The sequence below is a fragment of the Vulpes lagopus genome, chromosome 18, assembly GCF_018345385.1.
Source record: "Vulpes lagopus strain Blue_001 chromosome 18, ASM1834538v1, whole genome shotgun sequence".
NCBI classification, from domain to species: Eukaryota; Metazoa; Chordata; class Mammalia; order Carnivora; family Canidae; genus Vulpes; species Vulpes lagopus.
This window is the reverse complement of record NC_054841.1, coordinates 21,938,639-21,951,341: the sequence shown is the minus strand read 5'-3', so window position 1 is coordinate 21,951,341 and position 12,703 is coordinate 21,938,639. Positions and strand designations below refer to the sequence as shown.

At 41.7% G+C, this 12,703-nt stretch overlaps 1 protein-coding gene across 5 annotated transcripts in view; it reads left to right on the top strand.

The window, feature by feature from the left end:
* RPN2 (ribophorin II) overlaps positions 1-12,703 on the top strand; it is a 57,991-nt gene that overhangs the window by 12,748 nt on the left and 32,540 nt on the right. For all 5 annotated transcript variants that reach the window (XM_041732649.1, XM_041732651.1, XM_041732650.1 and 2 more), the window contains exons 3-7: positions 3,091-3,186; positions 3,758-3,933; positions 8,290-8,365; positions 9,405-9,539; positions 11,725-11,901. In XM_041732649.1, the coding sequence (XP_041588583.1) occupies positions 3,091-3,186; positions 3,758-3,933; positions 8,290-8,365; positions 9,405-9,539; positions 11,725-11,901 (660 nt within the window). The remainder of the gene's footprint in view (positions 1-3,090; positions 3,187-3,757; positions 3,934-8,289; positions 8,366-9,404; positions 9,540-11,724; positions 11,902-12,703) is intronic.

Here is a 12,703-nt window from a genome sequence, read left to right as displayed (position 1 = left end):
ATCAAGGAAAGTTTATTTTAAAGGAAGTCTTGATTGAGTTTTGTTAACTGTGTCATGGTAAGTTTTGTTACTGTGTCAGGAGTTACCAGTTGAGAGGGAGAAGTTGAACTGACAAGGTGGATGGGCTTCCAAATGGAGAGAACAACCCCTACTAAGCCTGGTGGCTTAAAGGTGTTGGTGGGGAGTCACTTGTCCAGGACAGCTGGAGCAGAGGCGTCGGGTGAAGTGCATATGAAAAAGGTGGGCCCAGTTACAAAGGATCTGGTGCTCTTGCCAGGATTATGCCTTGATAGTACAATGCTGTTACAAAGTCTGGTGAGAATACAGTGTGGCCTGAGAGGAGTTAAGAGGAGTTGGGAGACGTTAATAGAGGAAATAAGGGAGGGGTAAGGGCAGAGGAGAGAGATTGAGCTGTCTTTTCTTAACTCCTGATTCTGTTCAGGGAACTGTAGGGAAGAATGGATAGAGAAAAGCACTGATGTTCTCCACTCAAGAGGATGCTTAGATAATTGGAATATTAATATAGGGCACGAAAAATTAGGGAGGAGCAGATAGGGAATGGACATTTAGGGGGTGATTTGCAGGCTTCAATTGGCAAGATGAGTCTGGAATGAGGACAGCTGAGGTCAGAGTAACAAACCCTTGGAAGTGGCCAGTGGAGGCCCAGCACTGGGTGGGTTGACTGAGAGTCCAGGGTGTGTGTTTCCCAAGGCCTCCTCTCACTTTCACTGCCGCTGTTAAAGCCAAGTTGTCACTGGGAGCTTCGAAGCCACTGACGGCTGGTATTGTTTACCTTGATTTGGCTGTCCAAAGAATTAGAATTGGCACGTTGCTAGTTTTCTTCTAGGACAAATTACAGGTTGTACAGCTCAGACTGGAGCTGGGCTGCCTGGGTTTGAATTGTAGCTCCTCCACGAAGAGCTGAGTGGCCTTGGACAAGTCACTTTGCCTCTCTGATGCCTCAGTGTTCTTGTCTGTAAACTTAAGATAACAGGAGGACCTAATGCAAAATGAGAAATGCATGTAAAGCGCTTACATTTAAGTGCTCAAAAAGTGGTAGCGAGGACCATAATCTTCATTTTGGGGTCTTGGATGCTGTCGTTCTATTGTTAAAGCACCAGATGGCGACAAAGCACGTCTTATGCTTACCCGCATTCTGCAAAGGGATTTCTTGACTAGATTGTTTTTTTCAGATCCCTAATTTGTTCAGTATGAAGTATTTCTTTGTTTGGTCTCTTTTGAACTTCTGGTTGAAACTCATTTTGAGGGGATCCCTGGGTGGCGCAGCGGTTTGGCGCCTGCCTTTGGCCCAGGGCGCGATCCTGGAGACCTGGGATCGAATCCCACATCGGGCTCCCAGTGCATGGAGCCTGCTTCTCCCTCTGCCTGTGTCTCTGCCTCTCTCTCTCTCTCTCTGTGACTATCATAAATAAATAAAAATTAAAAAAAAAAAAATTTATAAAAAAGAAACTCATTTTGAGTTTCATTTACGTTTTGAGACTTACTTAAATTTTATTCATAAAATTAAAAAATAGATTTTTGGTTAAAGTAGCACATGTGCACAGAAAAATATCAGATAACACAGCACAGCTGTTAGTGGGAAGTAGCAACCCGTTTTGTGGCCCACCTTGCCCTACACCCTATCCTCTTCAGAAGCACCTACTTTTAACTGTTTTAGTGCCATTTAATTTTGAATAGCTGAATTTTATGTCACCTCAATCAAAATATTTAGTGATATAACAGTTAAGTAATATTTCTCGGGGTTTGTTACAGTAAGAATAGCATGGGTTTTATTATGTGCCTACTTTGTGACAGGCACTGTGACTGAAGTTCATCAGAGTCTTTGCTCTTAGGTAACTGGTCACTGGGGGAGCTGGAATTCAAACCCAAGCAGCCTGGCTCCACTGTAGTTAGTACAGTATTGTAAGCACTTTGGGGGAGCACTCTGGAGGGAAGACTCCTGGCCTAATCTGGGATGAATGTCAGTGAAGGCTTTTTGGGAGAAGTGACATCTGAGCAGAGATAAAGATAGGAGCTGGTTGGGCAGACAGGAAGGACAAGGGAAGGATGCTCTTCGCATCGGGAATAGTAGGATCACATATATACCAAGATGAGATCATGGTGTTTTTGTGTTGCTACAGGATGATGGAGAGTAAGATTTGGGAGTTGGAGGTGGTGTGATAAAGCTGGCACTGAAGTAAATGTCACTCATGAGGGCATTTTATGCTCTATCAGAAACTGGGATCTTGTTCTGAGAATAATAAGAAACTACCCAAGGGTTTTGATAGCAAAGAAACATGGTTGCTTTTGTATTTTGTAAAGATCACCCTTGAGTAGTCAGTATGCAGAATGGACTCTGTGGCTTGAGACCAGTTAGGAGGTGATTGTATCAATCTAAGTGAGAAATAAGGCACTGAGAGAAGCCAGGGGGTGGGGATTGGGTTTGAAAAACAAGAAGGGAAATAAGTTCACTAGGTCTGTAAGGTAAAGGAAAAGTTCAGAATGATTCCTAGGTTTCTGCTTGAGGTAGTTGGGTACATGGTGATGACTATCTATACATGAGCTGGAAAGTCCAGATCAAGAAATAGATTTCAGGCTTATTTTAGGTGTGTTGGGGAGACACATCTTCAGTGGAGACCCCAGTGCAATTAGAATCAGAGAAGACACTACTGTTATGTAGATTTGTCACCTTCACCAGGTAACTTAACTACTTCTAGCCTCCATTTCTTTTTCTGTTGAATGGGAATGATAATATCTACCACAGGGTCCTTAGCGTTGATTAAAAGGAAGAGCATCATAAACACCTAGCACAGGTTATGGCCAGAGCAGGTGGTCAATGGGAGTAATTTCTTTCCTTTTTTCCTAGGGTTCAGGACTGAAGTATTTGAGGTTTGTTGCTCTTGGCATGAACTCAGCAATTTTGTGTAATATAGTGTTCTATGGAAAATGTCTGCTTAAAACATGAAATCTTGTGTAGCTCATACTTTAAGCCATCATAGATTGCTTAGAATTTTATCATCAAAAAGCATGTACACTTTCCCAGTCTCTGTGTATATCACCACTGATCACTGACTTTCTATCCCTACTTAGAAAGCGTGCGCCTTCATTAAATCAAATCTTGATCCCAGCAATGTGGACTCCCTTTTCTACGCTGCCCAGTCCAGCCAGGCCCTCTCAGGGTGTGAGGTGAGTCCAGCTTCTACATGTATATTTGTTTTAAACTATAAAGTATAGCTTTAAAGAGGGAGAATCATATCAAATTAACTTTTTTTTTTTTTTTTTTAACAATGAGAATCCATTAGTGTGGGTGGAAATTCCATTCTTACTATTTTATTTTTAAGAAAATGGAGTTTATTTTTTTCCTGAGTTTTCACTTTTCGTGGCTTTTACATAACTTTTCCCTAGAGTTGCTTCTCTTTTCTGGGAAGCCTTGAATTTTTTTTTCCATCTCCATTTAACATTTAAAAATGTTCAAAGTAAAGGAAGAATACCCCTCATACCAGATTTCTGGAAATCCATTTTATTGAACATAGGGGAGCCATATAAGTAGACAAGTGACTTGCCAGAATTTTTCCAAAGGTGTTGCATTCCATTCCTACAGACACCGAATTCTGGTGTTTGACAAGTTGAGGGGGAACGATCGTGTGCCCCTGAGTGGGACGGGGAGGGGGGTGGCTTTGGCAGTTACTCTGCATGTTGTTTGCCACAAACTGCCGGCACCTGTCCTAAAACCCTGTGTCTGCCAATCCTTTCTTAGATCTCTATTTCAAATGAAACCAAAGATCTGCTTCTAGCGGCTGTCAGTGAAGACTCATCTGTTACCCAGATCTACCATGCCGTGGCAGCCCTCAGTGGCTTTGGCCTTCCCTTGGCTTCCCAAGAAGCGCTCAGTGCCCTTACTGCCCGCCTCAGCAAGGAAGAGACTGTGTTAGCGTAAGTCATCATGCCGAGCGCTTCTCAAGCTTCATTTGTGTCAGAGACTGTCCTGAAAGAGTTCGTTCACCAGTTGAGCAAATTTTTTCTGGGTGCCTGCTGTGTGCCGTATGCTTTGCCAGGCAGTGTGGACCCCCTGTTGAACCAAGGCAGGTGAGGTCCCCATCCTGATGGGCTCACCCGGACACCGTGTTCCTCAAGACACTGAGAACATAAACACACTGCCCCATAAAGACAGAATTGCTTTTGAGGTGAGAGGCTGAAGCAAGGGTGGGAGATGACTGAGGGAAAGTAAAACCAGTGCACCATGTGCATCTTCCATTGAGGCTTGGCCAGGGCACGGTGAGCTGTTAGCAGTGGTGGCTCTGCACCAGAGGAGGGCTTACAGGGTCCCCTGGAGTTGTGAGAGACAGCATCCAGTGGGAGAAGTGGGTGCTCAGAGGGGAGAGCATGCTAGGAATCAGACTCGACTACTCCACAAAAGGCTTGAAGCACCTCACAGGGAAGGAACTTGAGCAACTTTCCTCTTGGTTATAAATTTAAATGTTGTAGCTGACTTGAGGATGTTGACTAACCTTAAAAGTGATACTATATTTTGTTCTTTGTCTTTAGCACGGGAACTCCTCATTTAAAATGGTGTATGTATTTTTTTGTTTTGTGTCCCCCATTTGGTTGCAACCTCTGAAGAGGGGAGAGGCCACCTGACCTCCTGTTAGTTGTTGAGCAAGAGGTTGGTGACACCAATGCCCTGTTGCAGAATAAATAGTTCACTTGTTTCCCAGGTTTCTTAACTGGATGCTTTGTTAAGGGCAGGGCTCACAACCCATTGCATTCTCTCTGCCACTTACACCCTAATCATTTTCACATGGTCAGTCATCAGTGACTTTGCGGCTACTTTTCCCAGGGCTGATGTTTTGTGTACACATGGCCCAGTACTTGGTCCTGGGGTCCTTTGGTTTTAGGTCATATTATTTTGATCCCCTCTCATAATCTCTTGGGGGAGATCCCCAAGGATCCCCAGTGAGATCCCAAGTCTCATGTCATGATATCACTGTCAGTGCCTCAATCTGATGCCACCTTCTACAGCAAATTGTTTCCATTTCCGTCCAAGCAAAATATCTCCCTCAAAAATCTCAGAATAGGAAAAAGTATGAAGAAAGGACATCCATTTTGGAGTAAATTAAATCTAGATTTAAACACCAGCTCTATTCCTTCCTTGCTGTGTGACCTTGGGTTAGTTATTAACCTCCCTGAGCTGCATCTGTAAAATGAGACCCATAATCCTTACCTCATAGAACAAATGTCAGGATTAAATTAAATGAGATAATGCATGTGAAGAACCGAGTGCAGTGTGTGGATCTTAGTGGGCATGCAACAAAAGCTATTCCTCCTCTAGAGCACTTCCTTCCTAGGTCCCTTTCTTAGGAAGCTATTTCCTTGGTTGTACTGTGGTTATTTCTATTTTAGGTTGTAAGCTTCTTTATTTGTGATACAGAGTGTGGTGCATGGTAGGTGCCCCACAAAGAGTTAATGGAGGCTGAAATTATACTTTGATGTTTCTTTTCTCTTGTAGAAAGCTTGCAGGTAGAAAGAGCACATGCTTGGGATCGGATAGAACTGTGTTCAAATCCAGACCCTTCTATTTGATATCTCTATGACCATAAACAGGCTATTTAGTCCCCTTACACCTCAATGTTTTCATATGTAAAACAGGGACAATGATATTTGTCTCCTAGAGTTATTGTGAAGATCAAACTAGCAGAATGCCTTGTATGACATTACTACCAACTTGCCCTATTTAAGGAAATCTCATATAAATTAGGACTTCTAAATGGGCCTTCTACATTTAAGTAGACTTATTCTAGGATATGAATGTCCATAAACTTGTCTAGAATGGAGAAAAAATTTGTAGGTTTGAATGAACCATCTGAAAAGATGCCATTATGGTCTCTCATAACCCAATTTCTTTGAATCATCTGCTGTATATTAGCAAGACAAGATCGGCTTTCTTAGTGTTTGAATAAAGTACTCCAGAGGCAAAGAAATTGCCAACTGGGGAATAAGTAATTAAAGCCAGTGACAAAACTTTTCAAAAGCTAAGTGGATTAATTTCATTCTTAAAAACTTCTGAAGTTGTTACCAGCATGACATTCACTTGTTCTAAAGAGAAAAATGATATCTTAATTGAAAAGTTCTTTCTCGGCTATCTTAGCAGCCTTTTCTGGGCTCAGCATTTATCACAGGCAGATGTGGGATTTTTGTCTTGTTTGGAAATTCAGGCTTCATTTTCTCTGGTGCATTTTAACGACAAGCATCCCGTGAATTCCCCAGCTCCTGTCTTTGAAACCCTTTAGACTCTCATAGGAGTCTTTGAATGCTTGGAGCTTCCCTGCCCACGAACTGTAACTGCTCTGTTTTCTAGCTTGTCATCTTAGCAGGATTGGTTTTCCATAGAGGGAACCTAAATGGTTATGATCTTAACGAAAGCAGACAAATTCTCTCTCCACTCCCCCACGTGTCGACTGATGGACAAATGGTTTTACACGGAGGCCTGATCACCTCTTGGGAAATAAGGGACCTTTCTGGGATTAAGCAGCAGTTGCTTAACCACCAGGGGTCCTCTGCTTTCTCCGGAAAAGTACTATGTATATTTTCCAAGTTATCTGCACTAAGAAAATAGAATCTAATAAAAAAAATCTTAGGTGTGCGTACCTACCACATTCTACTTTCAAAGTTTATCGTATAGAAAAATATTCATCAAAAAAAAATATATTCATCAGTGGATGAAACTACATGAGCAAGCCATAGAGAGAATGAAGTACTGAGACATGCCATAGCATAAGTGAACCTTGAAAACATGATGTGAACTGAAAGGAACCAAACACAGGTTACATAGTGTATGATTCCATTTATAAGAAATATCCAAAATAGGTACATCCACAGACACAGATGCAGATTGGGGTTTGCCAGGAAGCAGGGAAGAAGCTGCTCAGTGGCTACAGGGACTAATGGGAACGTTTTGGAACCACATAGAGGTTGTGAGATACATACTAAATACCACTGAATTGTTCACTTTTCAAATGGTTAATTTTCTTCCGTAAATTTTACTTCAATTTAAAAATAGAGCAATGAATGAGGCTTGTCTGTTACACTACAGCATGGCCTGGTGTGACATAATGTGTATCCACTGGAGATTCAGTGAGTAAATTGTGGTATATCTAAGCCATATGGTACTACGTCACAGTTAATAAGAGTAAAGTACATTTATATGTACTCATATGGAACGATATATACATTATGTTAATAAGAAGTTGGATAACAATTATATTTTAGGGGTAGGTGTTCCAGGAATTTAAACTTTGCTCTTTAGTAACGTGTTGAATTTTTGACAAATATGTGCTTTTATGACAAATTTTTTTGACAAATACGTGCTTTTATGATCAGAAATAAATGATAGGGAAAGAAGAAGGAGAATAAATTCTGGTTTCAAGACCAAATTCCTTTTATCTTCTTTCATACCTGAATGGGTAGGAGTGGCTTTTTTTTAGGTCTCTCAGTAGGGCCAGGATAGCACAAGCATTGAACAATTAGCAAGTGTTTATAGCACACGAATCTGGTTTCAGAAAAGTTGCTCCAAGTTCTTACCCAAGAGTCTGTATTTGTAGCTTGCATAGTATTTCTTTGGTCATAGAGTAAGAAAAGTAGAAAGTGAACAAGCAGCTGAGTTCTGCCTAGCACAGTACCTTGTACTGTAGTATGCCTCGGCTTAGTGGGATTCTGTTCTCCTGAAGAGCATCTCTCTTCTAAACCTAAGTAAGTCTTACTCAGTGTTCTCTGTGTGATGCCACGGGAACAAAACACGTTTCCAGAGGAGCGTGAACGTGTGCTCCCTGTCTTCTCTGTGCTCACAGTACTTACTTCAGGTCAGGGTGCCTGGACTGCCTCCTCTTGCTGTCAGGATCTTTGCAATGCAATGGCCTTTTCCACCTGGATTGTAATTAAGCTCCTTAATGGCTGAGACTGCCTCATACTTCTAAAGAACAAGAGAGGGCGGGGCAGCCCGGGTGGCTCAGCAGTTTAGCGCCGCCTTCAGCCCAGGGCCTGATCCTGGAGACCCGGGATCAAGTCCCACGTCGGGCTCCCTGCATGGAGCCTGCTTCTTCCTCTGCCTGTGCCTCTGCCTTCTCTCTCTCTCTCTCTCTCTCTGTCTCTCATGAATAAATAAATTAAAAAATATATTAAAAAAAAAAAAAAAGAACAAGAGAGGGATATTCCTGAAAGTGTTCCAATACAGGAAGGAGCGAGCAGATGAAAGGAGATGACATTTGCCTGTTACCTCTACTCTCTATCTTCCAGAACGGTCCAGGCTCTGCAGACGGCATCCCACCTGTCCCAGCAGGCAGATTTGAGGAGCATCGTGGAGGAGATTGAGGTGTGAATTTATTTTGCCAAATGAATTCCCCAGCTCCCGTCTTTGAAACCCTTTAGAAGAGTCTTGCAGTTAGACATGCATGGTTTATTTTGGCCAGTTAAATTTCTTCTCATATCCATGGCACATTACATTCTTTGTATCAGAGCAGTATGTCCTGGGGAATATTCTTTAGGGTAGGATAGTTACACCACCAATTAGGTAACAAATTACTTTCCTAGCCTTTTGTTAGTATAGGCTCACAGTCACAGATTTTAGGCCTAACCTGAAAGTCAGATTATTATTATTATTATTTTTTTGGCTATTTACTACTTTGTAATCTCAGGCAAATTATTTAGTGTCTGAGCCTTGATTCCTTGTATGGTGGTGTAGGAACAGGTGAGGTTCTAAAGTACTTGATACATAATAAGTGCTCAGCAAGTGGTCGCTGTGTTTTTTTTGTTTGTTTGTTCTTTTTTTGTTTTTTGTTTTTTTTTTTTGGTCGCTGTGTTTTTAGGATTACTTTATCCTTTCCTTTGCCCAGGACCTACTGCTATGCAGAGACCACCCTCATGGACTCTGCATAGTCAGTAATGACAGGCAGTCCCCTCGCCCCCAGTGTCTTCATTGGGTGCCGCACAGGCACATGCACTGCTTTATCATGTTACCCAGCAGCGGAGTGTATGTTTCTTCATCCTTTAGAACACTGAGTAAGAAAGAGAAATGTTCCGCTATGTGGGTTGTACCCAGACGGATGGCCATGGAATCCATCTGTGTCACGATGCTTCCTAGGTGCCCTGCAGCCTGGGGTCTTCAGTGCCATGACTCCTTAGGCTTCAGTACCAGGGGTCAGGGAAGGAGCACTCCCAGAGCTGCAGAAGATACTGTTTTCTTCAGATGCCTGTGTGATATATTTTATTCTCTGCCTCAGCATCTTATTTGACAAAGTGCTAAATGACTGAGGGGTTCTCCAGATTTAGAGTGAGATTTCTTAGAACTGTCTGCATAGGGTACAGTGGTTTACATATCTCATTTCTGTTATCACTTGACTTTGTTGTAACAGGATCTTGTTGCTCGCCTCGATGAACTGGGAGGTGTGTATCTCCAGTTTGAAGAAGGACTGGAAACAACAGCATTATTTGTGGCTGCCACCTACAAGCTCATGGACCACGTGGGGACTGAGCCATCCATTAAGGAGGTACCTAACCATTCTCAGATGTGAAACCTGAAGGCCTTGTTGCTTTAAGTAGGGGAGGGTATGTCATGAGATGGTGACAAGAAGGCCACATGTATTACTCTTGTTTCCCTTCTGTTTTCTTCCTGGTACTCTTTACTGAGTGACAAGGCCACATGTATTACTTTGTTTCCCTTCTCTTTTCTTCCTGGTACTCTTTACTGCTTGTCTCTTGAATGATTTCCATGTTGGTGGCCCATGCAAACCCTCCTTCTCTTGAGAAGTGCCCTGCACTTCAAACTACCTGCTCGCCTCCCTTCCACCTCATCCTTGGCAATGACTAAATCTTAGTTAATCTTTTCTGATTGACATAGTTCTCTGAGAGGCATGTGTGTCTACTAGACATCTCTCAAGAGTTAATTCTTTTTTATCTTTTCTTTTTTCTTTTCCCCCTAAGAAGAGCTTGTTAACCTGAAAGAACCTCTGGTTGGAATGTGTGTGGGAAGTCTTTTTAAGTCGGACCCTCTTTGTACCCCTTGTTTATGAGGTTACCAACCCTTGAGCTAAAGGATTTAAGATACAAGCTGCTGTTGCTTTGATTTTAGGAGAGATTTAGGGATGCCTGGGTGGCTCAGCAGTTAAGCCTCTGTCTTCGGCTCAAGGCATGATCCTGGGGTTCCAGGATTGAGTCCCACATTGGGCTCCCTGCATGGAGCCTGTTTCTCCCTCTGCCTGTGTCTGTGCCTCTCTCTCTCTGTGTCTCTCATGAATAAATAAATAAATCTTAAAAAAAAAAAAACACTTTCATTTCTTTTATGCATTTTGAGTTCTGTGCTGCGTTTCTTCAAGTAAATAGTAAACAATTATCTGTCTTGGGTAATTTGAATTAATATTAGATTTTTCTCTAGAGGATATGACCTTATAATATATTCATGTATTAGCATTCTTCTGTTGTCTTTGGTTCATCCTAAATGTAGAAGATCTGGAGATACCATACTCTCTTAATTTCTGTTATGAGTGAAAGCACAATAATGTGGGTCTTAGGGCAAAAATCATTTAGGAACTTTCCTATAAGTAGCACAGTAGATGAATTTGCAATATTCTAATACACAACTTAAACTTTTTCTTGCTTTATTCCCAAGCTTCTACTAACCAGGTATTTGGCTGGTGTAATTTTGCTGTCACTGCTTTTGACATAACCATTCTAGTGAACAGTCACCCATTTTAACGTGTCAACAGCCTAAGTGATGGAAAAATGTAATTGGTACAATTAAAGAAAATTATTTCATGTCGGCTGTGAATAACACCGTCGGGAACAAGAGAGCTCTTTTGTTAGATTGGGAATTTTAAAAAAACAAAACTGATTGAAGTGGAAAATGTTTCCTCTTAAGCAAACAACCTCCAGAATTTTAATAATGCCTTTTAGGTTCCACTTTTTTAAAAAACTGCTTTTAGTTTTCTCCTCTAAACAGCCCGTTAGTTCTTAACAGAAAGTTATTTTAGTTTCTTTCTAATGCACGTTTTTTTCTATAAGGTTTGGTCTTCTGAATTCAAACTCAGCCCCAATATACTGCTCGAAGAAGGGTTGGGAGGGAAGTTAGCTTAGCTGGGAGGGTAAGAGGAATCTGGAAAGAATAAGATTTATTCTGGAAAGACTTTGGAGACAAATAAATATATGTGTGAATTTTTATCTTGTTTTTTTCCCCCCGTTATAACTTGTGGGAGTTCCTTAACCTTTTAACCTCAGTTTCCTCATTTGGAAAACATTGATTATATCAATCTTTTCCAGGTTTTTGTCAAGATTTGAGTTCATGTGTGTAAAGCACCTGTCACAGTGTGTGGCATATAGAGTAACCTGGGACATAAGGTTACTGTTGTATGTATTTTGTGATACACTTTTATATCTCAGTAGTCCTCCAAAAGTACCTTGTATTGGTACAGGAAGCATTCAATAAACTGTTGACAGATAAATGTGTGAATTTCAGTTTGAACTAGAGGATGGAAAAAATAACGAAGTCCAGATTTTAATCTTAAATGCAGAATATTTGGTTTTCACCCCCTCTACCAATTCAGATTTATGGCGAAAAGATCCTCCATGCGAACACCAAGAAACAGATAAGGAATGACTTGAGCTAGTGGGGAGTGAGGGGTGGCTCTCCTGTCTTCCTACCAGAGGAGAATCTCAAGCTTCATTTCCCTTTTCTTTTAGGATCAGGTCATCCAACTAATGAATGCAATCTTCAGCAAGAAGAACTTTGAATCACTCTCAGAAGCCTTCAGTGTGGCCTCAGCTGCAGCTGCGCTCTCTCAGAATCGCTATCACGTGCCAGTTGTAGTTGTGCCTGAAGGGACTCCTTCCAACACTCACGAACAGGCTATCCTTCGGGTAAGTCCCTGTTTTGTTTTGTTTTGTTTTTTTTAATTCTTTTTTTGGAAGTCCCTGTTGAAACTGGGCGGCTCTGATCGCGGTTTCCAGTTTGAGGCTTTAAGAAATCTAAGGGCTGGTGGAAACCTGATTGTAACCCTCTGAGGACTTCCCCATTAAATGTAGAGCAAGGCTCATTTCCCATAGCCTAGAACTGGGGATATGACCCCTGGCTGAACTGGTCACAGAACCCTTCAAATCTATCTTTGAAAAAGGTTTTTTTTCTAGGAGATTCTTTTTATTGTAAGGCTTGCAAGAAATTAAATGCCAGAAAATTGTATTTCCAGGGTCATAACACCAGATGTATAAATAGTCTTGCTTTTAAAAGGCATTTTCCAGTACCAGAACTTTCTAAATATGTTGTTTCAAGACCACTTTTCAAATTCCCTAGTAATTCTGTGCTTACAGTTGTTAACACCAGGTCTCTTTCTCCTGCTGTTGGCAGTATTTCTTTCTGCCTTTTCGTAGCACATACCTCCCGCTCACTCAGCAGGAAGCAGAGACTGCTTTTTTATGGTGACTCTCTGGAAAGAAGAAATGTATAGATCTTTTTTTTTTTTTAAGATTTTATTTATTTATTCATAGAGACAGAGAGAGAGAGAGGCAGAGACACAGGCAGAGGGAGAAGCAGGCATCATACAGAGAGCCTGACGTGGGACTCAATCCAGGGTCTCCAGGATCATGCCCTGGGCTGCAGGCGGCGCTAAACTGCTGCACCACCGGGGCTGCCCGAAATGTACAGATCTTAAATACACATAGAGTT